Raw genomic sequence first — 26855 nt, 5'->3', positions numbered from 1 at the left:
AGCCTGAGTGTGGTGTCAGGTCTGGCCCCAGGCCCTCTACAGCCAGTGTCTACCGCAACAGCCCAGAATAACTAACAAATAATGAAAAAATATAATAACAGTATTCTCAGACTCGTCAGTGAGCATTCAGATGTGACAGCCTGCTGGGAATAACCAGTGCTGATGAGAGTTTCGGGCCTTAAGGAGAGCTGGTAGAGGCTATTGAGAAGGATCGGAGACAAGCTGGTCATGGAAAGCACAGCTGCACCGACTACTTACTAACAGCTTTGGGTCGTTTGTGTGTTTTACTTGATAATGTAAATATGGAGGCTGCAACTTTGACAAGAGTTAGTGCTATTTTTAGCTTGCGTGAACAAACTTCCTTGTTTGTTTCTCTGAATAGACGGCCAGGACAGGAACCGTGTAAAATATAAACCTGTCTTGTGGCTAACTTTGTTTTTTTTTTTTTTTTCCCTTGTGCCCACACAAGCCAGCAAGTCCCCGTGTTCATGTTCAAAGTTGCTGTGGTGCTTGGTGGTACTGACTGGCACCACTTTGGCCCTTTCCGTTGGTCTGACCGTTTATAACGAGCGGAGATTTAACGAGTGGCCCGCCGCAGCATGATGCAGAGGGGCCATTTGATGCCATTTTGTGTCTGACGCTGCAGTTGTCTGTTTCTTTCCTTTGTTCTCAAGGCCTTTGGTGAAATTACTGGAGCTATGTATTATTTACGCTGAATCTGAGAGCCAAATGCCAGACCCTGCTGTCTTCTGTCGTCGGAGAAAGAACACTGTGAACCTGCTATAACAGCCTGTTCTTCCTGGTTCTCTAATGCCTTTATTGTGCTTGACATATGAACTGGACGGGGGGGGGGGGGGGGGGGGGCTCTGATTTTTGTTGCCAAGGAAGCAACAGTCTGCGCTTTCAAAAATACATAGATCAGATTTTCTTTCTCTTTTCATGCAAAGGAAAAGAACTCTTGATTGTTCTGCTCTTTTGTGTAGGTCTGACTTTTCTGTCAGGAGCAATTAGAGAAGTATTCCCTGGCGGTATCGCATGAACATGGCATTCTGGGAAAGGAACATGTGCTTACACGGTAATCTAACTGTGCAAAGCAAACTGAATTTGATTTCTGAACTGACTGGTGAGTTGGAGGACATGTCTGGGGAGTAAAGTTCAGTGTAGGGGCGAAGCGAGGACTGTAGGCAGAATCTGAAGGTTGTGGAAGTCCTCTTTAAATGTGTTTCCATGATTACTTTGCTTATGTTACTCACTAAGTATAATGACCACTGTTAGAAGAAAGAGTAAAATCGGGTACAAGAATGAGTATGACAGGGTGTTTGAGAACAGCTCTGTAAATTGGAGGGCAGGAACTCCACAGCCTGCATTGCAGACTTGGGGAGGGAAAACTTTGTGCGCACGTGTGTGTGTGTGTGTGCACCCGAGCGCGTGTGTGTGGTGTCAAGCTGCTCGGTTTGGTTAGGAGACTAGGGTTCTCTAACGCTCTGGACAACTGAAACTTCAGCCATGTTACCGTCATGACCACCTCCTCGACAGTTATTACTGTTCATTCCTTTGCTCGTCTTATTTGGCCATGTAAGGCAAGCTGAACATGCAGCTGACCAATCAAGAACTTGTGGAATAACTCCAATTTTGTGAACTTTTTGGCTGATGTTTTGTTGTCTGTGACAAGCTTGTCAATAGACAGTAGTTATTAGGGTGGGTTTCAGCAGGAAAACCATGTTTTAGTGGCTTCATTGCCATCAGAGGAAGACTAAATAGATATTTTTCTAGACCCGTGGGAGCTTGCGACCGCACTGCACAAATTATCCATATAAACTGATGTCCTTCAGCATTAATCTTGACTGAGTAGTCCATGTTTTTTCACTTCTTTGTTTTTTTTTTTCTACTTGGAGCACAAGTCACATTGTGGGTTAGGCCCCTTCGGTGCATTGTAGACACAGCTTTGTTGAATTTGACGTGAGGGTTTTTCATCGGTGTTAGTCATCTCTGCCCAAGCGCCCCCGTGTCTGGTGTGTTTGCAGCAGTGCTCACCTCAGCTGGTGATGCAGCAGGGCCTGTGTTATAGAGGTCCTGGCAGGTGTTTTGCATAGCAGGGAGGGAGCAGTGATGTCAGCCAGGAGATTGCGGGTTTGAATCTCAAATGGGGTCCTGGGGCCTCTCAAATCACCTTGAGCAGCGTACTTGGATTTACCTGATAGGTAAATATCCAGCTGTGTATTTGGACACTATATCAGCTCAAGGCTGTGCAAGTGGTTTGGGATGAAGGCATGTGCTAGTTAATTAATGGCATTTGAAGGTTTTTTGCCTCTGTGAATCTGGATGGCAGTGTGATGGAGCTGTGTGCGGGATCAGTGTTGTCCTCGGGTCGGGCCTGTAGAACATTCTGGTCTCCGGTCCCAGAGAATACTGCCACGTCAGCTGCCTTTTCAAACGAACAGCCTGCCAGCGTGGCGAGCGTGCAGTCTTTCACAGAGCCCATGGGTCAGACCTGTAGCACGTGGAAAATCAGGTTCAGTCGCAATGGGGAGGGTAATTTCAGTGGAACCTCGGTTATCTTACCTTGACATCTTCAGGGAAATCAGATGCACATTTTTCTGGGCCTGTGGAGGATGCGCTCTAGCCTGTGGGAGGCAGTGCACCATTGTGTGGGAAATTAAAACTGAAAAGGACGTGCATGTAGACAGTCAGCTGTGCAATGGTGCATGGGTTCACCATGCAAGTGCATGTCATAAGTGACATTGTGTTCTGGATCAACTTCCAGTTGTTCAGAGATCCTTTTCTGTGGAGATCTAGGTGTTTGGCTGATAGAGGGATAATAGCACTGGACACAAGAAAGAGACATAAGACCCAAGCCTATGCAGAGGTGAAAGTGACCTGGGGCTACATGAAAGATTGTTTTGATGCGCTTTCAGACCGAACCAGCAGGTCAAAGCTCCAGTTTCTCCATAAAACCCGGAGCTCAATGCTCTGGTTTCTAGATAAAACCCGGAGCTCAAAGCTCCAGTTTCTCCATAAAACCCGGAGCTCAATGCTCTGGTTTCTAGATAAAACCCGGAGCTCAAAGCTCCAGTTTCTCCGTAAAACCCTTCCGCTTTAAGCAGAGGGAAGAAGGGAGAGTTGAACGCCCTGCTCTTAGCTACTGCCTATTAATACACTTAAGAGCTGCTATTTATATGTCCCACAATCCCACACCAAAACAAATTGCCCTGATCTGATTGGTCAGTGAGAGATCGGAGAGCCTCTCCAGCCAGTCTTTTATTTTCGGTGGGATCGGAGGGTCCGGGAGAGGGGCGTGTTTTCCCAGACTTCATCCAGCAATGTTCCGTCAGTGCCTGTCTGTTGCGTTGGTAACAGGATTTCTGACAGGCTGGTGCATGGCTGTAATGACGGACCCTCTTCTCGCAGTTCTCATGAGGTTTCCCACTGTTTTCCTGCTGTGGTATCGCACTGTTGCGACTCTGGGAGATCTGTTGGCTGTCGGCATTGGCGTGACACTGGCTTTCGCGTTAGGCTTTTTGTGGGTAGCAGGCCGCGTGTCTGTATCAGATGGTGGGGTCACACATGCTGCCCCCCCGCCAGCGCCGTGCTGCAGTCTCTCAGTTCACCATGCCGTTTATCGCGATCGAATGGAGACAGGTGTGGGAGTTCCCCTTTTTCACACAGCTTTTTCACTCATGCACCAGCTTGTAATGGAATAGAGCATTACTGTTACAGCACATCACTGGTGTTACACTGTTAGTGTTAAATCACACGAACACAGAGAGGAAAAACCACCTGAGCAATATGGAGCTTACCATTTGCTGAAATGGAAGAACAAGACACTGTAGTGAAAAGACTGTGGCTTATATACTGTTAACTTAAACTGATACTGTTTGGTAACTGTGGTGTCTTCCTGGGTTCCTGTTTCTTGTAGAGTACAGTCTCTTGCATTGTAGTGCAAATGCGATCTGTCTCACACTTAGAATTCTTATCAGCACACTTACTGAAAATGAGCAGTGTCAACATACATCAAATCGTTAATCTTGGATCAGTTTTGGGATTAAATCAAGAATATCTCTGCGCGTTTTATTGCCTATTAACAAACACATGGCAATTGATGTATTTTAAACATGAGTCTTCACAACAACCCTCAGACATCTGCTCTCTAATTACACCGTCTGCCTGTGAAGTGGAAAACCAGAACACGAGGAGAGTACATCTCGTGTTCTCTCTGAGTGGATTTACTCAAAGGAACAGTACACTCCTGCTACAGTGTGCGACAGGCCCAGGGACTCTGACCTGCAAGCACAATGATTTTGAGAATGTGGTGTTTTCCTAAAAAAAAATCTATTTTCAATCCTCAGTCTTTTCTCTGCTCAGTTAAAAATGAATCTCTCCTATTTCTCATTGTGTTGAGTAAGCCTCTGTCTCTTGGTGGCAAGGCGGTTACGTTAACGGTAGGATGGTCACACGCAGTGCATTCTGGGGGAATGTCACCCCCCACCCCTCCTCCAAAACACTCTGACACTCTGAGGTGGTTGTCTTGGAGAACATGTGATTCAGTATAAATAGGAGTGTGGAAGTGTTTTCCCCCTTCTGATGTGGCTCCAGCAGTTCATTTTGGTAGGCAAGGGAGAGACTGAATAAAAGCTATGATTGAAATTGCAAAACTGGATTCTCTAATAGTGTATGACTACAGCAGCATTCATTTAGGTACTTTTTCGGGGATTGACGCATCGATTTATTTTGATAAGCACAGTGCGTTCATCTGATCTCTATGCGGTCACTCTGTTCACCTTTATTGGCCACAGCCTCTGAGGATCACTGCTTGACTGTTTCCCCCGTCATTCATCAATACCCTGCAGATCAACCAAGCAGAATCCATCATCTGCACGCTGTATCTAATCTTTGAGGGGTTGCGTGTTGGGTTTGCAGATTTTGCTGCGGTAGGAGCACCGTGTGGGAAAACGTTAGCGGCGGCGTGGCGATGCGATGCCGTCTACAGATCTGCGGCTCTGGCAGCCGGATCCTCGCTTAGCTTTCCATCGCAAGTTTTCCTGCCCAGCAACACGGTGTGTTTGAATGGCAGCGCATCTGCTGGCTGAGGCTGTGGGGTGCAGGCCAACCCTGCGGGGGCTGATTTTAAAAGTGATTCACGTGCAGAGAGCTTTGCCTTTCTGCAGCGCGTCTCTCTGAGCGCTGTTACGTAAGGGGTTAGCGCCGGAGCAGGGCCTGGATGGGTTACTCGCCTTTCGAACTGCGACACGTGCCCGGAAACGCGTGCACGCTTTCGCTGGCCCGAGTATGTGTGCGCGCGTGTGTGCATGTGAATGCATGTCTCAGTGTTTGACTGCATGCAGGCATGCATGCATGCATGTGTGCACGTTTCTGTGTGTCTGCATGCATGCATGTGTGCACGTTTCTGTGTGTCTGCATGCATGCATGCATGCATGTATGTATGTACGTGTCTCTCTCTTTCTGTTTTTTATGCATGCATGTGTATGTGTGCACATGTCTGTCTGTTTCTGTCTGTGTACCTGAACGCACACATGCATGCATGTGTGTGCATGTGTCTATCTCTGTTCATATCTGCATGTCTGGATGCACGCGTGCGTGTGTGCATGTGCCAGACCTTTCACATGTGCCTCCCGGAGCAGGTGAGTGTAGCAGCCCAGGATTAGCCTGTGAGAAAGAGCTCACATGCTGAATTAACGACCTGCCACAGTGAGTCCCCCTCCTCCACACAAAAAAAACAACAGTAAATATTGATAAAACTTTACTTATGTTCCTCTCGTGTGCAAGCAGGAAGAGCGCTTTCACATTTCAGTAAGTTGTAGTGACTGCAATGGAGAGAGAGCTGGCCGCTGTGAATTCTAAGAGTGGCAAGAGATGCAGTTAAAGGCTTTTAATGGAGTTCAGTTTAGTGGAGTTTGACCAAATTCCACTCTATCTCATTTCAGACGTGGAAAGCCTTCCGAACAACAAAAACAATTGTGGTTATGCCCGCACATATCCAAATGCGTGTCTCTAATGCGGTGCCATCTTCAGCAGAGAACTTGGTATTTCCATTGAGCGAAGGGTGACATTTTCATTGAGTGAGAGATAGAAATGTTCCCTGGTGATTGCCGTGGATTGTCAGTTGCATGGCTGACTCACCTGTTGTCTTTTTAACCAGCATGTGGTCTGTCGTTGGCCTCAGCATGCAGCCTAATGTCCAGCCACACACTTTGGGGTTCAGCACCTCTCACTGCAGGGTCAGTAGGAAGCCTCTCTCCCTCTTTAGATCCTTTGGAGTCAGTGACTGATGGCACATGATAGCTCTACTCATTAGGGTCTTGGAGAAGCATTTCTCTCCCTGCCCTGCTTCTCAGGGTCTCCACAGTCTGATCCTGAATGCTAACTGCTCTTCTCTTCTCTTACAGGGACTGTCTGCACGACCCACTATCCGTTTCTGTGGAAACCAAGGGGTAAGAAACAGCCTTTTTGTGATTCTTTTAACTCTGTTAACTCTGGCAACCAACTGGCAGTGACAGTGAAAAGCTGAGGATGAAACAGAGCCTCTTGATGTTGTGTGTGAGGTGCTGGTGTTTGTTTTTTTAATTGATCCCCCTTTCACAAGACTGCTTTGCTACTGCAGACTGTACATTCATTTCCTTCTACCGTGACAGCCACTTCGCAGTGCAGAGTGTAGCCGGTGCAGTCCTGCATTGCAGGACACACATGCACACCATGCATGACCACAGCGCACCAGGATGCAGGGAGAACAGACGCATCTCCTCAGTGTCACCTGTGCAGCTCGGAGGCCCTCGCCACGGGTCGCAGGGTGCTGAGAGCGGTGTCACGAGCAAACCGTGCCGACACGCCCACCCCAGGGGCTCTCAGACATGCCCACTGGCATCCTTTTAAATGCCGTGTAATCCTGGGGGGGGCTGTCCGCAGGTTGCAGGCTGTGTGCGTGCCTCTCTGGGTCTCTGACAAAAAAAATGGAGGCACTCAAGCAAATCTCAGTGTTCTCCACCACAGAGCTGAATCTGAGAAATCCTGTTAGCTTTTTTCAGGATGATTTTAATGCGTGAACTGCGAATCCCTTTTCTATTTTTGATCCCACAGTGACCCACAGTGTGACCCACAGTGTGTCACCTCAAATGCATCCATGCAAAGAGCTGCTGAGATGCCCACAGACAGAAGGCAGCTGTCGGGGCAGAGAGCCTATTGGGACCTATCTGCAGGGGCCATTGGAAAGTGTTTGTTTGGGCATACTCAGATTGCTGTCTTACAGACAGAGTGATACATGATTTGAAAGCCAACCTCCATTCTGACACACCTCTTAAAAATTCATGGATTTTCTTTTTTTACCTTTAGTTTGGTTTTATTCAAGAAGTCGTTGGCATTTTAATTCCCTGGTCAGCCATGTGCTTTTGCTTAACCTGGTCTCTTCTCAACAGCTTTTTGATTGTGTTAGCATGGCACTGAAGTGTCTGACTGTGTGGGAATCGGTGCGGTTCGGATAAGCCAGGGTGAGATTAGAGTCTTAACAGTACAGGAACCCAGCAGTCAGGCTCCTGGGCCAGTCCCTAATGAATGAGGCCAGTGAAGGGGTTGAGAGGGGATCGAAACTGCAGATCTTGCAGATTCATGGTGCAGTTCCTGACAAGAGACACAATCATCTTACTGCACAAGAGATCCCCAGATCCCTCAGACGGTGGAATTGGCTGACTCTCATCATGGCTTCTGTTGATGATGTCACAGTGGGAGTTTTAAGCGCCGCAGTGACATCATGGTGACATCATGGCCTCTGTCGACTGCGGTGCCTATCCTAACTCACTGGCCTGTGCACGGTTTGCCACTAGCTGAGGGGGAGCCTGGCACGAAAGTGTGGGCCCATGACTGATTTGGTCCTGGTTGGAGATGCTCATCAGCAGCAGCCTTAGCCAGCTGCATTATGCAGGACAATGGCAAAGCTCTGCAACAGTAGGTAATGTCACTGGAAGCTTTGGCTGATGTTCCGAGAAGTGTAACTAGCAACTGAGCTATCAGAGTGCTGCAGGTTGCAGCCTTTTTTGCTATAAACCTTCAATTCCATCTGCTCTCTAGCAATATAGGAACATGACAGCAGTGTGTGAAGTATTTTTTTTCAATGGTATTTGCATGAAGTGCAAAAAAAAGTGTGCATGCGCATGTGTGCCTATGCATTTTTTCTGTTTCTTTAATAATTATGTTTATTGGGTTTTGGTTATAATAACAACAAAAGACATACATATGCAACTAGTTCACCAGAACATCACATCTTTACATTGACAAAACCCCACATACCCATGCCTCATCTCCACAACTCTTAGCTTTAACATATATCAACACACACATATAAAACACACTCACAATCTCACACACTTACACGTACACATGGTTCTCCTTCCTGTGGTTTCCCTGCCTGTTCCCCGCTTCTGTTCTAACCTTTAATTATATGGCTTCACATATATGATGCCATATTCTACTAAATTGTTCCCTTCTATTTCTGTCTTCAGACGTTGTCTTTTCTATACTTAAATATTTCACCATTCCCTTCCATGCCTTACTGTGTTTGTGTTTATGACGAACGTGTGCGTGCGTGAGGTGTATCGCAGTAGCTTTGTGTGTGAGGATGGTATAGTGCAGTAGGTGGTGTGGGGGGCGGAGCTGGCATCCTGAGTGAGAGTGTTGAGTGTAGGAGGAGTGAGAGGGAGGTGCTACTCGAATCCCAGGCCGTCACCGTGTCTCTCACTGAATGAGGAGGCGGTGCTGTGATGTGCAGCTGTCTGTTTTTATTTCATTTGGGTTTATGAGTATTTTTTTTGTCAGTTGGCAGAATATCAGATTCCAGGGGCATTTTAACACTGAGGAGCAAGTGTTTGTTTCGTTGTTATTCTAAATTCTCCTTTGCAACATATTCCTTATGCTGTAAAATGAAATGAGAAAAAATAGGTTGAAATAGTAATACAGTAAAAAAACAGTGCAAAACATTTTGCCTTGTTTATAAAGTCCAGTCATTGGGGTGTGCTCAGTGTCTTGAAAATGAATGAGTGTATTAGGGTGTGTCTATGAGAGTATGAGCACATGAGTGTATGTGTTTGAGTCTTAAGTGTGTGCGTGTGTGTGTGTGAGCGTAGTTGAGTGTGATAGTGTGTGGTTGTGTGTGTGAGTGGTTATGTGGTTGACTGGGTGTGTGTGTGTGTGTGTGTGTGTGTGTGTGAGAGAGAGAGTGGTTAATGATGTTGAGTGTGGGTATTTGGGTATGGGGTATGTGTGTGTGGTTGAGCGTGTGTGTGTGTGTGTGCGCGTGTGTGTGTGTGCGCGTGTGTGTGTGTGCGCGTGTGTGTGTGTGCGCGTGTGTGTGTGTGCGCGTGTGTGCGCGTGTGTGTGTGTGTGCGCGTGTGTGTGTGTGTGTGTGTGTGTGTGTGTGTGTGTGTGTGTGTGTGTGGGAGGGGGTGATCAGTGATCTGCTGAGCAGAAGCCGCACGGCTGCAGGGTGGGTTAGAGCTATGAGTCACCACTCTGCACTGACCTGGGGTCAGCCAGCCATGCGGCCTCTGCGCATCGCTGTGTTAAACACACCCACTTCCCCTCCACCTGGAGCACCTTCGTGTCCTCGTGAGGCTTTTGCACTGAACATACAGTGGAACTTATTCCAACTTTATTTACTCGCGCGTTATATTTCAGTTTTGTATGCTTTGCTTGTATGCAATCTGCAGAGCTCAGCTCAGTGAATGTGGCAGGAGGATTTTTGCGGGTTCATATCATCATACAAGGAATTCCAAACGTTAAACAACTATTTGATGGCCGTGTGCCAGTTGGACTGTTATATTTAAAGAACAATTTGAATGTTGTAGTTCCTGTATGAAAGGATGTTTTCCCAAGAAAGCAGAACATGCGTGATGTGATCAACTGTCAGAGTTCGTGGTCCTTTGAAAGATAAAAAAGGTGTCTTTATTTGTGCCTTTAAAACTCCCAGGATTTCCCACCAGGGCTGCCTTTTTCTCCGCGACACAGGGCTGTATTCTTCTTTGCACAGAGCTCATTTTCAGGGCTGATTCATCCCCATGTGTGACGAGCCAGCCTGGTTCCAGCTTTGCAGTGGAAAAGGGGTATAATTAGCCAGCCTGGTTCCAGATCTGCAATGAAAAAGGGATTCAATGAGCCAGCCTGGTTGCATCTCTACAGTGGAGAAGGGGTGTGAGAGAGAGGTGAAGTGTTGCTTGTGGTGCTGCAGCAGGGTGAGGGTGAACGGGCTGTGTCTCCAGCAGTCTGGACTCTGGACCGTTTCGCGTCACTCAGCAGGTGAACCGCGTGCGTCTGTGCGTGTCCTGACGATCAGCACAGCAGGGTAGCAAAGTTCATCCCAGACACGCTTCTTCTTCGTGGCTATTTTTGGGAGCCAGTCCGTGATCCTCCCTTCAGTTTTGGGAATGTTTTGAAATGTAAATTTGTTCCTCTATCCTTGTGAAATTGAGCCTAAAAATATTTACATTTCGGGTACACCTTCTTTTTAACTTTATATTTAGCAGAGAAGAGCCAACAGGAATTCTATTGGTGCGGATTTGCTAGTGGTTGCAGTCCTGTGGTCTCTGAGTAAGACCCCCCCCCCCCAGGCCAAAACCAGCTGCTCTTGCTTTGGGTACAGCCAGGCCAAAGGTACAGCAGCTGGCTGAGAGGGCAACCCGTAACTGAGATTCAGACATTCAAAAGTTACAGATATAGACTATAAGTTTTATAGACTATAAGTATTGAATTTCCTGATGTGGTGCACAGCGGCACTTTGGTCAGAGTTTCTCAGCAAGTCATGAGAAGATGAATAATGGTGAATAATGGTGGCAGACATCACTCTCGTGCATTAGATCACTGTACAGTACCTTTAATCATACAGAGGTTAATTGGTTCAAAAAAATGGCATGGTTGGTGGTGCACTTAAAGAATGTACGTTTGTCCTCGATGTGATTATAAAGTGAGTGTGTCTGTGCCTCTGAAGGTATGGTTTCACAGCTGAACTGAACCTCTGCTTTCTGAGAGAGGGGGTTGATTTCTCCTTCCCCACAGAAACTGACTCTGGATGATCTTCTGAATGAATGAGAGACGAAGGAGTGTTTCCCGTGTTGTGAAATGACTGCTGCTTCCTCCTCCTGTCTGTCTGCAGAAAATCACCATACCACGGTCGGAAAGCCCCAACGAGGTGCAGACGTTCGCCTTTGACCTGTCCAATGTGGGGAGGGACAACCCACAGGGCAGCTTCGACTGCATCCAGCAGTACACGGCCAGGTAAGGGAGCCACCTGGGGAGCAGCATGCGTATGGAAGCGCGCGCGTGCGCACACACAGGCACACACACACACACGCGCACACACACACACACACACTTACATAGACACAGACACAAGCGCACAAGTACACATATACATTTGGGCACACACAAGTAGCCTGCACACAGAGACAGGTACACACAGGTACACAAGGGCATATAGGGCGAGTACAGACAAACACGGGTGAACTGGAAATGTACACACGCACACACACACACGCACACACGCTATGTAAACATGGTGTGTGAGTCAGTCCTGTGCTCTGACACAGCGTTTTACTGTTCTCCTATGCAGTTTATTGACCTGACCGGTCTATCAGTTGGACCGAGGGGGGTCCAGATCCCTAGTGGCTTGCAGTTTTCCTTATTTCTGCATACTTGGCTTAGAGTGGAAATAAAGTGGCACTGGTTCAATATCATTGATCAAAGGTGGGCCCTGAGCGCTCGAGCTGTGTTTCTGCAGAGCGCTGTCAGCCTGGGGGGGTCGGGGGGGGTGTGTGCTGTCACCCAGAGTGTGCTGAATGCCTGTCCTCTGCCCCCGTCCCCCTCGCAGTGACGGCAGCGCTCGGCTGGACTGCCTGGCCGGGATCCAAGACAAGATCACGGTGTGCGCCACGGACGACTCGTACCAGAAGGCCCGGCAGAGCATGGCCCAGGCGGAGGAGGAGAACCGCGGCCGCGGCGCCATCGTCATCAAGCCCAGCGGGAGGTTTGTGGGTAAGGGACGCCCGCTGTCTCTCGCTCTGTCTGCGGGACGTGTGCAGGGCCGCTCCTAGCGCCGGGACTCCCCTTCGGCAGACCTCCGGCCCATCACCTGTTTAATTCGGGGTTTGAGGCTGAAGAGGAAACCTTGTGGGGCGTGATGTGTGTCACATTTTCACTTGTGAAAAGGAGACGTAGCAGGGTGGTGTTTTTGTCGTGGGCTCACAATATTGGTGTGGGGGGGTGGGGTGCACAGCGGGAGACTCAATTGTGGCAGGGGACTGCACTTAGCTCTGTGTGACACGGACAGCCCACGGAGACGAGTCACCGCGGAAACGGCCTCATTTCCACCTGTACGGAACCGCTGTTTGAAGGTACAAGTCACCCTGTCAGGGGCCCTCTTACGAGCTGACACACATTGGGTCAGCATGTGCTGGTCTGGCTGTCAATCCCAAATGTGAAATGGAAAAGGCATTAGCAGGGTGGTGAACCTCCCATGGAGCTGAGGACTGCTAGCCAGGGTGCTGCAGATGGCATGGTGTGAGTGCAGAGTGCAGCTCCTCTCTTTCTGTAGTGCGTATATGCATTTCTATATCTGTATAGCGTGAGATACATATTTATATGGTTTGTGCAGTCTTTCCTGCTGTGTTTTTGAGCCACAGAGTAATGATTTACAGAGTAATGATCCAGTTTTATACGGGCCGCTGAAGAACCTGGTTGGGCTGGGGGGGACAAAAGACATTTATTTTGTCTAATTTATTGAAACTGTCAGCCCATACAAAGCTTAAATCCGCAGGCGGTCTCCAGCCCCGTGGGAGTTGCGCAGCCAGCGGAGCTTGAATTGGTGTTGAAGCGAGCGGAACAGGTGTTGCTCTGCTCTGGCTTGTGTTCACTCTGTCTTTAAACAGCTACTGTCTCATCCTGCAAGTAGTCACCACGTGTCATGCCATGTAGCAAAAATGATCAGACTGCGTTATCAACCGTTGATGGCCCCCATATGTGCATATAAGCAGGTTAACATACTTCTGTTCCTTTGGGTTCACATTCCACTGAATTCAGTCCCTGTGCAGGACTTGGCAGCGATTTTGCACTCACTTCAAATGCACTTATTGATCCCCTGAAGCAAACGCCTGCCCACCAGTGGCATGTAATCAGGAGCGATCATTAAAGTTTGATGAAAGTGCTAATTATCAGCGGTGTTTCTCGGCTCTCATCAGTCCCTGTGACGCTAGCAGCTTCGGGAGGATGGGAGTGAGCGTGACGCTAACCAGCATCATTCCCTCTGTTCCCTGCGTCTGTGTGTCCGTGTGTGTCCGTGTGCGCTCGTCCGCGCTCGCTCAGGCAAGCGGGTGCAGATCCGGAAGCCGGCGCCGGGCCTGTCGGACGTGGCCCCCTCGCGGCGGACGCCCCGGCCCGTGCTCATCGGCCGCGCGGTGAAGAAGAGCGGGGGCGGGGCCCAGCAGCGGCCGCTGCGCGAGCGCCTGGCCCACCTGCTGGCGCTGAAGCCCTACAGCAAACCCGAGCTCATCCTGCGGCTGCAGAAGGACGGCCTCTCCGCCCAGGACAAGGACACGCTGGACGGCCTGCTGCAGGAGGTCAGCGCCGCCGGCCCTCACTGCGGAGTCACTGCCCTTACACTGCGGAGTCACTGCCCTTACACTGCGGAGTCACTGCCCTTACACTGCGCTTACACTGCCCTTACACTGCGGAGTCACTGCCCTTACACTGCCCTTACACTGCGGAGTCACTGCCCTTACACTGCGGAGTCACTGCCCTTACACTGCGGAGTCACTGCCCTTACACTACGGAGTCACTGCCCTTACACTGCGGAGTCACTGCCCTTACACTGCCCTTACACTGCGGAGTCACTGCCCTTACACTGCAGAGTCACTGCCCTTACACTGCGGAGTCACTGCCCTTACACTGCGGAGTCACTGCCCTTACACTGCCCTTACACTGCGGAGTCACTGCCCTTACACTGCGGAGTCACTGCCCTTACACTGCGGAGTCACTGCCCTTACACTGCGGAGTCACTGCCCTTACACTGCAGAGTCACTGCCCTTACACTGCGGAGTCACTGCCCTTACACTGCCCTTACACTGCGGAGTCACTGCCCTTACACTGCGGAGTCACTGCCCTTACACTGCGGAGTCACTGCCCTTACACTGCAGAGTCACTGCCCTTACACTGCGGAGTCACTGCCCTTACACTGCCCTTACACTGCGGAGTCACTGCCCTTACACTGCCCTTACACTGCCCTTACACTGCCCTTACACTGACCCAACACTGCCCTTACACTGACCCAACACTGACCCAACACTGACCCAACACTGCCCTTACACTGACCCAACACTGACCCAACACTGCCCTTACACTGACCCAACACTGACCCAACACTGCCCTTACACTGACCCAACACTGCCCTAACACTGAATACATGCGTTACTGCCCTAACGCTGCCCTAACACTGCCCTATAGCTGAATATATGCATTACTGCCCTAACGCTGCTGCAACACTGCCGCAACGCTGCCCTAACACTGGATACATGCCTTACTGTCCTAAAGAGGAATACATGTGTTACTGCTCTAATGCTGAATACATGCCTCACTGCCCTAAAGCTGAATACATGCATTACTGCAGATACCATCGGCTATAGGAGTCAACAATATGCCAAGTGATGAGCTTTCCCCCATGTAAGTGGGTGCAAATATGTAATCTGACATAAAATGGCGATAGTTTAGGTACAGTAGACAGGATAAACCATCGGCAGTGTGCTCAGACACAAAGGGCACCGCAGAGCACACTGAAATCTGACGTCACACTTGCAGAATGGAATGTGTGCACTCGCCATTATGCTCTTGATTATGTTTTGCTGTATTGGATATTTTAAATGAGGGTCATGCAAGTGCTGCTTGAACTCTGGGTTCTGCAGAAAGGATCCTGTTGGTAGAGGAAGTCCATTGTGTTGTTGCGTCTGTCTGAAGGTAGCAAACCTGAACGCGAGAGACAACACATTCACCCTGAAGGACTGCCTGTTCAAGGAGATACAGAAGGACTGGCCAGGGTACACCGAGGGCGACCAGCAGCTGCTCAAGCGCATCCTTGTTCGGTGAGTGTAAAAACACCGTCACTCCACTGCCTGTTCTCTCACGGTTTACCGCAAACGCGTAAATGCAAGCGACAGTTGGAGGTATACAGTCATAGATTGCGCTGCCGCTGCTTTTTCAGTTTCACGCCGAGTCCCTGAGTTCAAACGTGAGCGCCGTCAGGCTGCACTCTGGGATAGAGAGAGGAAGGCCCTGGTGGAGGGTGGGTCAGCTCTCGCTGAATGTTCTCCAAAACAGGCCCATGAGGGCTGGGTAGGCAAGGGGGGCCTTTTTCTCACGCGCTGGGTGAACGAGGATGAGCTGGTGGATAAATTTAGAGCAGCCAGACAGATGGGTGATGTTCTCAGATGCCGCAGCGTCGTGGTGTTTGTGTCAAGATGTTTATCCCCGCCAACGTCCCCAGACTGCACCGCATTAGAAATCCCTACCCCCCCATAAGTGCCTGCACCTGCGTGGGTGGTGGCATATCTGTGCTTCTCTTTAACCTCCCCTCGCTCAACACATCGACTGCTTAGCCTACCCCTTTCTAGAGCTCAGTGGGTCACATGGGGCGTAATGCAGCACAATGATTGGACAGCTCCCAAAAATGACACTTCTCCCAGCATGCGCAGAGAGTACGTAATCGACGCAATCAACGCTGACCTGAGGCTCCTCCACGCCTTGCCTGGTGTACTCACACCTGGCACTCCGGTGCCCGGGCCCAGTCCTGAGCCAGCCCACAGCCCACAGCACTCAGCCGCAGCTTGTGCTTTAAAGCTGGTTTTATCTGCCGTCCCATTGGGCGGGCCGCTGATTCACTCTCAGGAGTGAGGATAGCTGGCTGTGTGAGTGGGAGCCCGATGCTCTGAGCACCCTGACTACACTGTGTGTCATCTCCCGCCCCGTGCAGCTCGGTGCCCTGGGCCTAAACACTCATCTCATGGACACGAGCCACCACCCATTCATCCATTCAGCCATTCACCCATTCATCCATTCATCCATTCATGTCCCACCTCTGTGGCCAGTCTGTTTAAGCAGGAACTGTCTGCTGCTGGTGGTGGGGAAAGCATTGATTCCAATGCAAAGTATTTGTACACACTCTACAGATCAACACACTGGGATTTGTGTGGATGTAGCTGATGCAATATTCTGCCTACACGTGTGTCTCGGAAGGAACTGCCATATCCACATGTATACATACGTATACGCATGAAGCAATATTCTGCCTACACAAGTATCTAGTAAAGGAAATTCATTGGAAAAGAATGAGATGGCAAAATCTGTTTGTCAGGTTAGTTGAAAACAGCGTGGGCTCTTTCTTGCCATGCTAAAAATGCTTTTTTTTTTCCCCTCTCGGAGGGAGTGTGGTTTTGAGGCAGACAGGATCTCTGGTTAGGTCATGTAAACAGAACTAATGTGCTGTGTTTGTTTGGCTCTTGTGTTTGTGCAGGAAACTGTGTCAGTCCCAGAACAGCACCTCTGTCCCCGGAGAGAATCCGGTCAGCCCCCCAAAAGAGCCAGCGAACTCCTCCCCATCCCAGGTGAGCTCTGTCCCCCCCCGTGGCCAAGTCCTTGATGGGGAGATGGAGAACCCAGCTCTGTACGTGGATCACATGCAAAAACGGAATTGCCCTGGAAAAGGACATCTGACTGGACAATGAATAATGAAAAGGAAGACATTGACAGGTTGAGCCTCACCTCCCTGTGGACACAGGATCGGTCTCTGTCACCTGCAGGGTTGTGTGTCTCTTAGCTTTCTCAGCTCATGGTGTCCAGACTCACTGTAGGAAGGTCACCCGATCGAAGGGCAGCTTTAAACAGGACCCTCTTAAAGGCTCCCCGTAAGCCAGCAAATCCAGGAAGTGGTGGACGTGGAGGGGGAAGTTCAAGTCATTTTGCCAAACCAAACAGGTTTCAGAGCCGGACGGAGCTGGAGTAGACTAGGGGGCGGGGGAAGCAGGGAGGGGAGAGTGTGTCAGCCAGGGCTGTGTATAGCATGCTGCGGCAGGTGTAGCCTCGGGTTGGTATAACCGGGTGTCCTGAGGAAGAGCCGGTTAAAAACTCCAGCTCAGCTGCTGTCGAAATGCGCTGTGAGGAATCTGACTTCCTGAGCAGTCATTAGCGTGCTCCCGGTCATTACCGGTAGTACGTAATATGATCTGTTGAGTGGAAATAGCTTGGTCGTGCCAGTAATAAGGAGAAAGTAGTAGCGCTCTTTGACCTTACTCAGTGTTCCCGCACCAGTTAGAGCTGTGGGGTAACCCGACGCCGAGGGCCTCTCTGAGCGTGCGTATGCTGCTGTCCCCCTCTCCCTCCTCCAGAAACGGCCTGCTGCGGAGTTCATCGACCCCCTGGCCAACAAGAAGCAGAGGATTTCGCACCTGGCCAGCAAAGCGTCCGGGCCCGTTAACGGGAAGCTGAGCTCGTCCAATGGGAAGGAGGTGGGCGGGGCACAGGCGGTGGCGGCGGCGCAGAGCGCGGACGGCGTGAGCAGCTCCCAGCTCCCCCTGCTGGATATCCCGCGCCCCTGCGACCCGCTGTCGGACGTCAGCAACGACTCCAGCCACAACGGCCGGGACGGCGATGGCCAGGAGGGGGCGCTGGCGGAGAGGCTGAGCCAGCCACCCTCGCTCCCTGGGTCAGCGGCCCAGCCCCTGCCCGGCCCCGCCCCTCCCCCGCCCGTCCCCAGCCAGGCAGGGGAGACCGCCTCCGTCTCGCTGCACGGCAAGTCCAAAAAGAAGTCAAAGAAGCACAAAGACAAGGAGAAGTCCAAGGAGAGGGAGAGGAGGGCAGGGGAGGAGAGCAAAGCCAAGCTGTCGACCAGCACTGACAGCCTGAACAACACTGTTCCATGCACCAGCACAGGTAGAGCACTCCACCCCGTCACCCAACCTCTCATTAAGGTTTAATGTGAAGCTAATGACACCACATTAGGTGCGGGTAAGTAAAAGGAATGGGCTGTTGATGCGTGACCCTGAGTTAAATGCTCATGATTAAGAAGCAGTAACAGATTTACAGACACTTCAGCCTCCCCTGTTTCAGACGTGCCAACCCCCCGCTTCCAAAGACTGCTGCGATGCAGTTTATTCAACAAACAGACGCTTTAAACGATCTCTGCAGCTGCCTCATCACTTCTGACTGATTGTTCTCATGACGTGTGTCATTATCTCTTGACAAAAGCATTCATAGGTTTGCAGTTTTCTAAGAACCCTCTAAAGCGGCACCTGTTCTGTGTGTTTGATGAATGAAACGGATGCAGATGCAGTAGCACCCTCTAGTGGTCATTGCTACGCAAAGAGCACCGTTCTGAAACTGCCTGGCAGAAGCTGCCATCAGACCCTGTGTTTGAATTGAAGGTCGGGTGGTTAAGATGCAAAGGTGAAGGTGTTGCTTTATCGTATCAATTTTGCAAGTGTAAACTGAAAAGCAAGTACTTGATTTTTGCTCCAAGTAACATTTGTGTTTTCTTCCAGACCTGAATGGCACCTGCAGTGTTCCCACGTCAACAGACACGGCAGACTATTTATTGTAAGGATGTTTAAGTTGATGTGTGCATGTAATAAGTATCTGAATAATCATAAAATATATACAGTCCAACCTGTAACTCTGCAGAATTATCTGAAATTCAAACATTGCTGTCACCTGTTTTAATTGTACATTGGTGCTCAGCACAAGCCGATTCAACCCTGATCAGCAGTTGAATAGAAAAGCAGTCACTGCACAATGCGAGAGAATCTGCTAATGCTGAAACACCATCAAAGGGCGGTAATCTAATGAAAGATGGCAAATGAAAGAGCTGTTTGATATCTCTGATTGTGTGATCCTGTGGGAGTCCAGATAATCCATGGAGGCTCCCCACTCAGTATGGAATGTGTGTTTCTCTGTGAAACTGAATGTGTCTCTGCTGTTACTCTCTCCCTCCCTCTCTCTGTCTCTCTCTCTCTCACTGCGACTCTCCCTCCCTCCCTTCCTCCCTCTCTGCCTGTGTAGGAAGTACACGGTGATCGACTCCCAGGAGCAGCGGCAGAGCTACAAGAACGACTTTAACGTGGAGTACAGCGAGTACCGAGACCTGCACGCCCGCATCGAGAGCATCACGCGCCACTTCACCCTGCTGGACTCTGAGCTCAAACAGCTCCAGCATGGAACGGACAGCTACAAAGTACACTGCCTCCCCCTGTTCTGCCTGCGTACACACACACTCACACACACACACAGTCACACACAGTCACACACACACAGTCACACTCACACACTCACACACAGTCACACACACACTCACACACACACACACACACACACACACACACACACACACACTCACACACACACACAGACATTCACACACTCACACACACACTCACATACACACACAGTCTCACACACACACAGACTAGCACATACACAAAGAGACTCACAGACAGACTCACACATATACAAAGAGACTTGTACATACACAGACATTCACCTACAAACACACACACGCAGAGACTCACACGCACACGCAAACACTCATACATGTGTGCACACACAGACTCACAGACAGACAGACGCATACAAAATCTCGTGCACACAGACACACAGAGTTTCGCATACATAGATCGACTCACACACATTATTTTGGTTTGTACTCACCTGATAAATTAACCAGTTCATAGAAGTATTTATCTCCAGCACAGTGGTTCTTTTTAACCAAAGCGGCCATGTCACGAGTCTTAATGATGCTTAGTGGGCCATTTATTTATCTTGAATTAATAACACTCTTGTTTTGTTTCTTCCTTTCTTTACAGACAATCCATAATCAGATTCTACAGGAGTATCGTAAAATTAAAAAGGTGAGCTTTCCTAACAGGGATCTTCACTTGGCTTTTAGGCCCAAGGACTCTGTAGTGGCTTCGGCACATCCTCATGCTTCTTTCTTTCTTCTCCCTTTGCAGACAAATCCCAACTATAGCCAAGAGCGGAACCGCTGTGAATACCTACACAACAAACTGGCACACATAAAGAAACTCATATCAGAATACGATCAGCAGCAACTTCAGAACTGGCACTAGGAGTGTGGAGAGGGGGGTGATTTTTTTTTTGTTTCCTTTTTTCGTCCTCTCTGGAAACCAGCTGGGGAGGGGGGAGTGTCTGAACTGTGTGCTCCAAAATACTCGTATCAAAGGTGCCATGAAGGTGGACACTTGTGTTTCCCCCTCGTAAAGCCCAGAAGCACTAACGAGGACAGCCAGACCTTACTCTCAGCAGCATCATCGTTTTTTTTTTTTTAATTTTGTTGGAAGATGTGACTGTACTTTTGTCCAGTCCTCTTTGGTTTATCTGCGGTGCACCAGGAGGAAACTCCGCTGGTGCTCCTGTTTGGCTCCTGCCCTTGTTACCATGGAGAGGCTGTTCAGGAAACTCGGTGTTCTCTGAGGGTCTCTGGTTTTCAGAAAGGGAGAGGTGACTGCACCAGTGAGGATTCTGCAGAGTCTGTGCCAGAGGCTAGTGCTGTTCTTCAGCTGAATACAGGATCGTGGCTCAATGGATGAAATGAGAAATGATCAAATATCTCCCCTCCATTTATTGAAATGGAGGCTTCTCATGTGAACGATTGTATTATATTGTAATGTATTACATTTTATTATTTTTTTTTTAATTTATTCCTTTATTTTCGGACTGCCATAGGGATAATATGTTCTGTTCTAATTCTACACTCCTCGGTATGGGTACAGACAGTCTCTTGTATTTTGTCTTCTCGCCCGCAACATCAGCCAGTATTATATACAGCCTGCCTTGGCAGGCAATTAATTGCTTATGTTATAATTTGTCATACTTTTTTTAAAAGAGATCTGATTATTTTCTCCTGTTCTCCTTTCATTAAAACAGCACTGTAAAATCAGAACCCCCTTTGTCTGGAAATTTCCTTGCTGTCTTACCGCCTCTCCCACTCCGGACACGTAATGAGAATGAGGCCATTGGCTCTTAACACATGCAACAGCAATGCAGATACAGCATTAGCTACAGGAGACCCTGGAATAGAGCTTTCCAGAACAGGTGAGGATGGTGGTATCCCAAAAATAGTCCCGGTTTATTCGCAGTCGTCATCCCTGCAAGGTGAGGTAAGGGTTGCAGGTGTAGGGGCCTTGCTTCATGTAAACCCCTGTGAGCGAGAGCGTGCTCCTGGTGGAGGTCATCATACCCAAGGAGAGACAGCTGCCATTTCACAACAAGAAAAAAACCGAAGTGTCTCCATGTTACCTGGTCTGGTGAAATCACATGATTGGAGGAGTGCAGAAATATTTAAGTGCACAGCAGGGGAGAGGTTTAAATGAGGCAGTGTATTGAATCCCTGCAAATTTCTGCCCAGTGGAATTCTGCACAGTAAAGGTACTCCAACTTCCATATCGTGCTGCCTGCAGAACGATAGCCAGTAGGAACGTGAAGTATTTTCAGGGTAGTCTTTAAAGGCAAACCCCAAGCCTTCAATGTGTGGCAAACAGCATTATATAATGAGGGGTCTTTGCTCTTGGACAAGGTTAGCATAGGCCTCTCTGACATCGTGTTGCAATATTTCTGTCTTTAAGGTATGGGTGCTAAGTTTGCTGTTCTCGCATCTGTGCTAAGTACATTGTACAAGTGGCCAGTGTGTTTCCTTCCCTTGGTTGCTGGATTTCAAAGTTCTGGGTTAAATGATGTGGCACTGCTGACCTGACCTATAAGATGGTGAAATGGAACAGTCTCAGTGCCGAATTCTGGCTGGGCCATGCTGCTCTGTGTACCGCTCCAGTGTAATCCGCCTCTATTATATAACACATTGTTTTGCAATGAGAATATTAAAAATTCAGTCCTTTCCACAGATCTGTTTCTATCCAGTACTGCCTGGAGTCCTGGTCAAAGGAGACCTTTGTCACATAGTGTGCTTATTCACCTTGAAATGTGGGGTCTGCATTAGCTGTGCCATTCACTGTTATGACTTGGCAGCAGCATCTGTCACAAGTCAATGTCTGTAAGGTCAGTACTTTAGGTCACCACAGGACATTACTTTGCAGTGTAATTGGACTCTGGGAATAGGAGAGTAACATGTTTGTCAAAAAACAACAGAGTTGAATTTGACTTTGATATTACAGTAAAATTTCTACTTATGTAGAACTGATTTTACCTTATGTTTTGGATTTCGTCACGTGTTCCTCATGCATAAAAAGAAAATACTCTGAATGTTAACATGTCAACTCAAAGATTTACACACTTGTTTATGAATCTGCACCAGCAGTCCCAAGATGAGATGGAACGGCATGGTGGATTTGCAGATAACTACTGTCAGATGTTATTTACATCAAGAACCATCATTAGAGCTGACACACCCACACAATGACAGTTCTCACAGTGTTTTCCAAAGTGCCTGCTGTGTGTGATTTTCAGAGTTCTGAATAATGACAATGTGAAATTCAGCCTGGTGACCGGTGTGTTATTCACTATGTGGCAGATGCACTGGCTCAGGGTTTGCCTGACAGCATACCCTGTTTGTCATGAAAAAAAAAACCCTGAAATTGTGTATCTGGGAGGTCCTATGAACAGTTAGTGTTTCTTATTAATAGAACTCCGGAGTGTTATTCACGTTCAGAGACTAACAAAAGAGCCACTGAGATGGAGTGAGGGGGCCAGATGCTGAGGGGTGCAGGGGATAGCGATGAGACTGCACACTCGCCCACTGCATGAAGGATCTCAGGACTTTGTGTCATGTTCCAGCTGGCTCCACTAAGCTGGGGTAAGCGCCATCTTGCAGTCAGCCCGGGGGTGTCACTGAGTTCACCACATCATCTGTAGAAAATCATAACTCCTTCATAGATGGTTTCTCTTTGTCCGTCATGACCTTTTCACTGTTTGGGTGTTCCCAAATCACTGTGATCTATCAGAGCAGATCGTCTCATTCTTACAAAAAGTAATTAATGTCAGTGTATGGAAAGCTATTAAAATTCTGAAATGAATCTTGACAAATGCTGTTAACTGCAGATATGTGAAAGTAAATCAAGAATTTCATATTCACAGTTATATATCTTGTGTAATACAGTTTACAGTGTTTGAATTATTTTAATTTTATTTTAGTTATTTCACAGTGCAAATATCGATATGTTTTGCCTTAAAAAGTCGCTGGGTCGCAGGACGCTTTCTATTTTGCCCCGGCAACCACAGCTGAATCACAGAGACTGATTCAGCCCACTTTGACACTGTCAGGCAGTTAGGTCTTCTGCCACTAACACCTACGTTAAATACCAACATTCTGGTATTAAATGAGCATTAATACCAATATGCTTCGCCGATATGCTGAATGATTACTGAGTTACTATTTAGCTACTGCATCACTCTCAGTCATATTTTATATGCGTCGAGCTACAGCACTTCTCTGGCTAGCAACACACTTTGCACTGTGATTCTCTCAGTCAGAATGTTTTATTAAGTTGACTTACTTTTTCACGACACGGCATGAAACATCAAATACATTTACTAGGCTTGTTAGCGTCACCAGCTGTATATATTTTGGTTCCGGGGCATAGGACAGCGTCCTTAGCAACCCGCTTTCGAATCGCTTGACAGTTGTCAGCTTTCTTGAATCAGTTCCTTCCGTAGCATAAATTTGACCTCCATTCGCACAATTACTTACATAAATTTCTATGGCGAAAGTAGAACTGCCTAAATGCATCCAGTTTTCAACGGCATCTCTGGTCCATAAATACGAATCACTTCCGTTGTTGACCAAAACAGCCATGGCGGAGAAGAGGAGGTCAGGTGTAGCGGCGATCCTGTCCGACTCCAAACCTGCGAAACCAGATACAGACGAAGAGTTTCTTTCTCAGCTCGGAGTCGGAGTGCTGCTTCGAGGGGCTCTTCTGAAGCTGGTGGAGGCCAGGTCGGAAGACCCGATAGGGTTTTTGGCAGACCATTTCAGTAATTTAGCATCGGAATCCGAAAACGGGGCAGCAGGGTGTGGCGATGGAGAGAAAGATAAAGCCACACAGGAGCAACGACTGGCGAGAGCTCTGTGGCACCTCAAATTGGCGCATCATTCCCAGAGGTAGCACAGACATTGTAACATCACAGATTAAAACCTCGACTTTCATTTGAACTTGATTTGTCTAATGTCTTTGCTTGCCTGCAGACGTGCTTTCGACTCCTTACTCCTTACTCACTGAATATACAGTGTTACCGTTGTCACGTGATAGGCGATACACTTTAACCGAGTTTAATCCATTTGTAATCCATTTAAAATGAACCGAAACTGTGAATTCTGTCTTTCTGTTGCTTTGTTGGTAAAAAAAATAATTTGTATCTTAAAAAGATTGAACACTGATGAACGTCTGCAAAGAATGATGTCATTCCAGTGCTGTCTTCACCATATCCAATAGTAACAGTGATCCACAAGTCAAGCTTGATTAAGTATTGTATTTTCAATCAAACTTGATTTCGACACACCTGTCCATAAATCTGTTGATTCATTCAGCCGAGCATGACATTTAGAAATCTAAAATCGATGTCGATTCAGTCTTGTGTTCTCAGCTGCATGGACAGACCCAACCAAATGTTGAACCAATATTATGTTTTCAATCAGTTCTAGTCTTGATAGTCCTAACCAAAATTTAACATTGATCTTCTAAATATTCTTAGATGACTAATAACCAACTGTGACACCTGAATTCAGTGACGCCTCACCATTAGCTTGCTATCTGGGAAAACAACACTTAAGAGATTTCATAACCTTATATTGTCAGAAAGGGTGACTGTCGTTTCTGTGTCTTTCTTATTAGGTCTGCCTTCAACAACAATGTGCGCATTGCCTATGAGCTGCTGATGCAGGGAGGTCCGCGCCGGGGCGGGGGAGGAGGGGTGCGGGGCCGGATCTATACGGAAATGCTGCGTAGCCTGTGCTGTGAAGGGGAGGTGTCCGAGTCAACCGCCGCCCCTCTCCTGCGCCGGATCCAGTGTCACGACCATGAGGCCGTGCCGTTCGAGCTCTTCCGGCAGGGGGTGCTGACGTGTGTGGTGTTCTCGGATTACGTGAGGACGTCCCGGTCGCTGTACATCGTGGTGCGCCCCAGCCCTGAGGCCCAGGCTCAGAGAGCCCTGTGTCAGGCTGTGCTGGGGGCCCTGCGGGATGCCCTGGACACCTCACAGTGCGCTGACTCCGCCCGCTACCTGGAGGCCAGCGCCAAGATCGCCCCCTGCAGGCTGGCCAAGGCGATGGCGTCGGCTTACAAGCCCCGTGGAGGCCTGGGCGGTTCCGTCATGGACCCCAAGGAGTTTGAGGGTGCAGCGGCCGCACTTTTCATCGCGCGAGTCCGAGTTCTATCCTGAGGCATCATTCAGGAAGCACAGAGCTATGCGAAAACATGATGTCAATATACAATATGCCATAACCTCAAGACAGAATGGAGCAAGGATGCTGATATATGTATGTTGTATAGCCTGGACCTTTCTGTCAAGGGACCAATGCAGACATTGATGCAAAACCAAACTGTGCAATACTTCTGGCAAATTTTTATTTTGATGTAGCAGCACTATGTATAGTAAAAAGGGAAGAATATATTGGTTTTTTTTTAGCTGTTGGTATTGTTTTACTTGTTTATTTCTCCTAAAACTTCAGGCTTTATTGCTACAATATGTGGCTTTCCTACAGTCCAGTGCAGTTAAGCAACACTATTATGTAAGAAGTTAAAAATGATTGTTGGCTGTATGAAACTGTAAGTCTGAGAAAAGTATACATTTTCTCCTTTGAAAATAAAACTTGACACCTGAAAACAATAACTTGATGCAAAAGCTCATTGCCTTGAGTAATTAGCCAAGGACATTTAGCACCCATGGTATTGCAGTATCTCCAGGTTCTGTCTGAGCACTGTATTGGTGTGTCTGGTCATTCATCAATAATAACTTTGCTGGACTTGATGTCCATGTATTGAAACAACCATATTTCACACACTTAAGTCTTTTTTTAATGGGGTGACCATCTTGACAGAGTTTATGGGTTACTTGTAACACTTTCCTTGATTTAGTCCAATGAGTTTTGATAACGATGGCAATTTGAACAGGCATTCCTGTCCCCTCCCTCCCCATCAAGAAAATAAGGTGTGCACTATGAAAGATTTGCAGCTGTATACATTCAACCAAGAGATACAAGGCAACCCAGCCTGAATCTGCATAATTTGACCCACGCGCACCAGACCTGAGACGCCTCTTACAACGTCACCCAAAGCCAAGATGGCACTGATATTACCAATGGCAAATTTGTAGATTAATTTAAGCCAGTTGACAAGTATTGGAATTGCATTGACACGTGTCAGTCTTAAAATTCATACATATTGCACAGCTTCCTTTCAAGGCTCTCTCCATCCCCCACCATCCCCCCGCTTGATCTGTGGTTGTAGCCACTCTTGCTTCTGTGACATGTTTATGTTTTCCCTCTCTCTGGGAAGAAGTGCACAGACGATTTCCCTCTACTCACGCTTGGAAAGAGCCTGTCCCACATTACACTCTAGGGAAAAATTTGCAGTGCACAACAGTGCATGTTTTGTTATTTCGCAGTAGGGATAAGGCAGGAATGGTTAACTTCATTGTTCTGCCATTTTGATTTTATCGAAGCTCTGGTGTAAAGTGAAGCAACAAGTTTGGTTTACCACTTTGCAGATGTTGTTGGCCTTATCGTTGTGCAACCTTGAGTCAAAACATAATTTTAAATGTGATGAGTCAGAGGTGATGCTTAGTGCTTGCTGCCCCCAGGGGAC

General features: G+C 48.2%; 2 protein-coding genes across 2 annotated transcripts in view; both read left to right on the top strand.

Annotated features, from left to right (window-relative positions):
• Nucleotides 1–20969, top strand: part of LOC118795672 (RNA polymerase II elongation factor ELL-like) — a 31376-nt gene extending 10407 nt beyond the window's left edge. The window contains exons 2-12 of the mRNA XM_036554330.1: nt 6405–6449; nt 11150–11271; nt 11864–12027; nt 13354–13607; nt 14998–15122; nt 16550–16640; nt 17421–17964; nt 18573–18627; nt 19090–19261; nt 19890–19934; nt 20037–20969. Coding sequence (XP_036410223.1) covers nt 6405–6449; nt 11150–11271; nt 11864–12027; nt 13354–13607; nt 14998–15122; nt 16550–16640; nt 17421–17964; nt 18573–18627; nt 19090–19261; nt 19890–19934; nt 20037–20153 — 1734 coding nt within the window. The 3' untranslated portion in view covers nt 20154–20969. The remainder of the gene's footprint in view (nt 1–6404; nt 6450–11149; nt 11272–11863; nt 12028–13353; nt 13608–14997; nt 15123–16549; nt 16641–17420; nt 17965–18572; nt 18628–19089; nt 19262–19889; nt 19935–20036) is intronic.
• Nucleotides 20970–23846: 2877 nt separating this feature from the next.
• Nucleotides 23847–25628, top strand: tpgs1 (tubulin polyglutamylase complex subunit 1). Its single transcript, XM_036554851.1, has 2 exons — nt 23847–24154; nt 24885–25628. Exons 1-2 carry the CDS (start codon nt 23847–23849, stop codon nt 25429–25431), a joined length of 855 nt encoding a protein of 284 aa, XP_036410744.1. The 3' UTR covers nt 25432–25628.
• The last annotated feature ends 1227 nt before the right edge of the window (nt 25629–26855 follow it).

This window comes from Megalops cyprinoides, chromosome 20, assembly GCF_013368585.1.
Source record: "Megalops cyprinoides isolate fMegCyp1 chromosome 20, fMegCyp1.pri, whole genome shotgun sequence".
Taxonomy (NCBI): domain Eukaryota; kingdom Metazoa; phylum Chordata; class Actinopteri; order Elopiformes; family Megalopidae; genus Megalops; species Megalops cyprinoides.
The sequence above is the reverse complement of the archived record's forward strand: the minus strand, read 5'-3'. Positions and strand labels throughout refer to the sequence as shown.

Bases quoted from the DNA above. Each gene is read 5' to 3' on its own strand.
- tpgs1 (XM_036554851.1), top strand. From the start codon at position 23,847: ATGGCGGAGAAGAGGAGGTCAGGTGTAGCGGCGATCCTGTCCGACTCC. The intron at 24,155-24,884 runs GTAGCACAGACA...CTTTCTTATTAG, and splicing joins TTGGCGCATCATTCCCAGAG to GTCTGCCTTCAACAACAATG.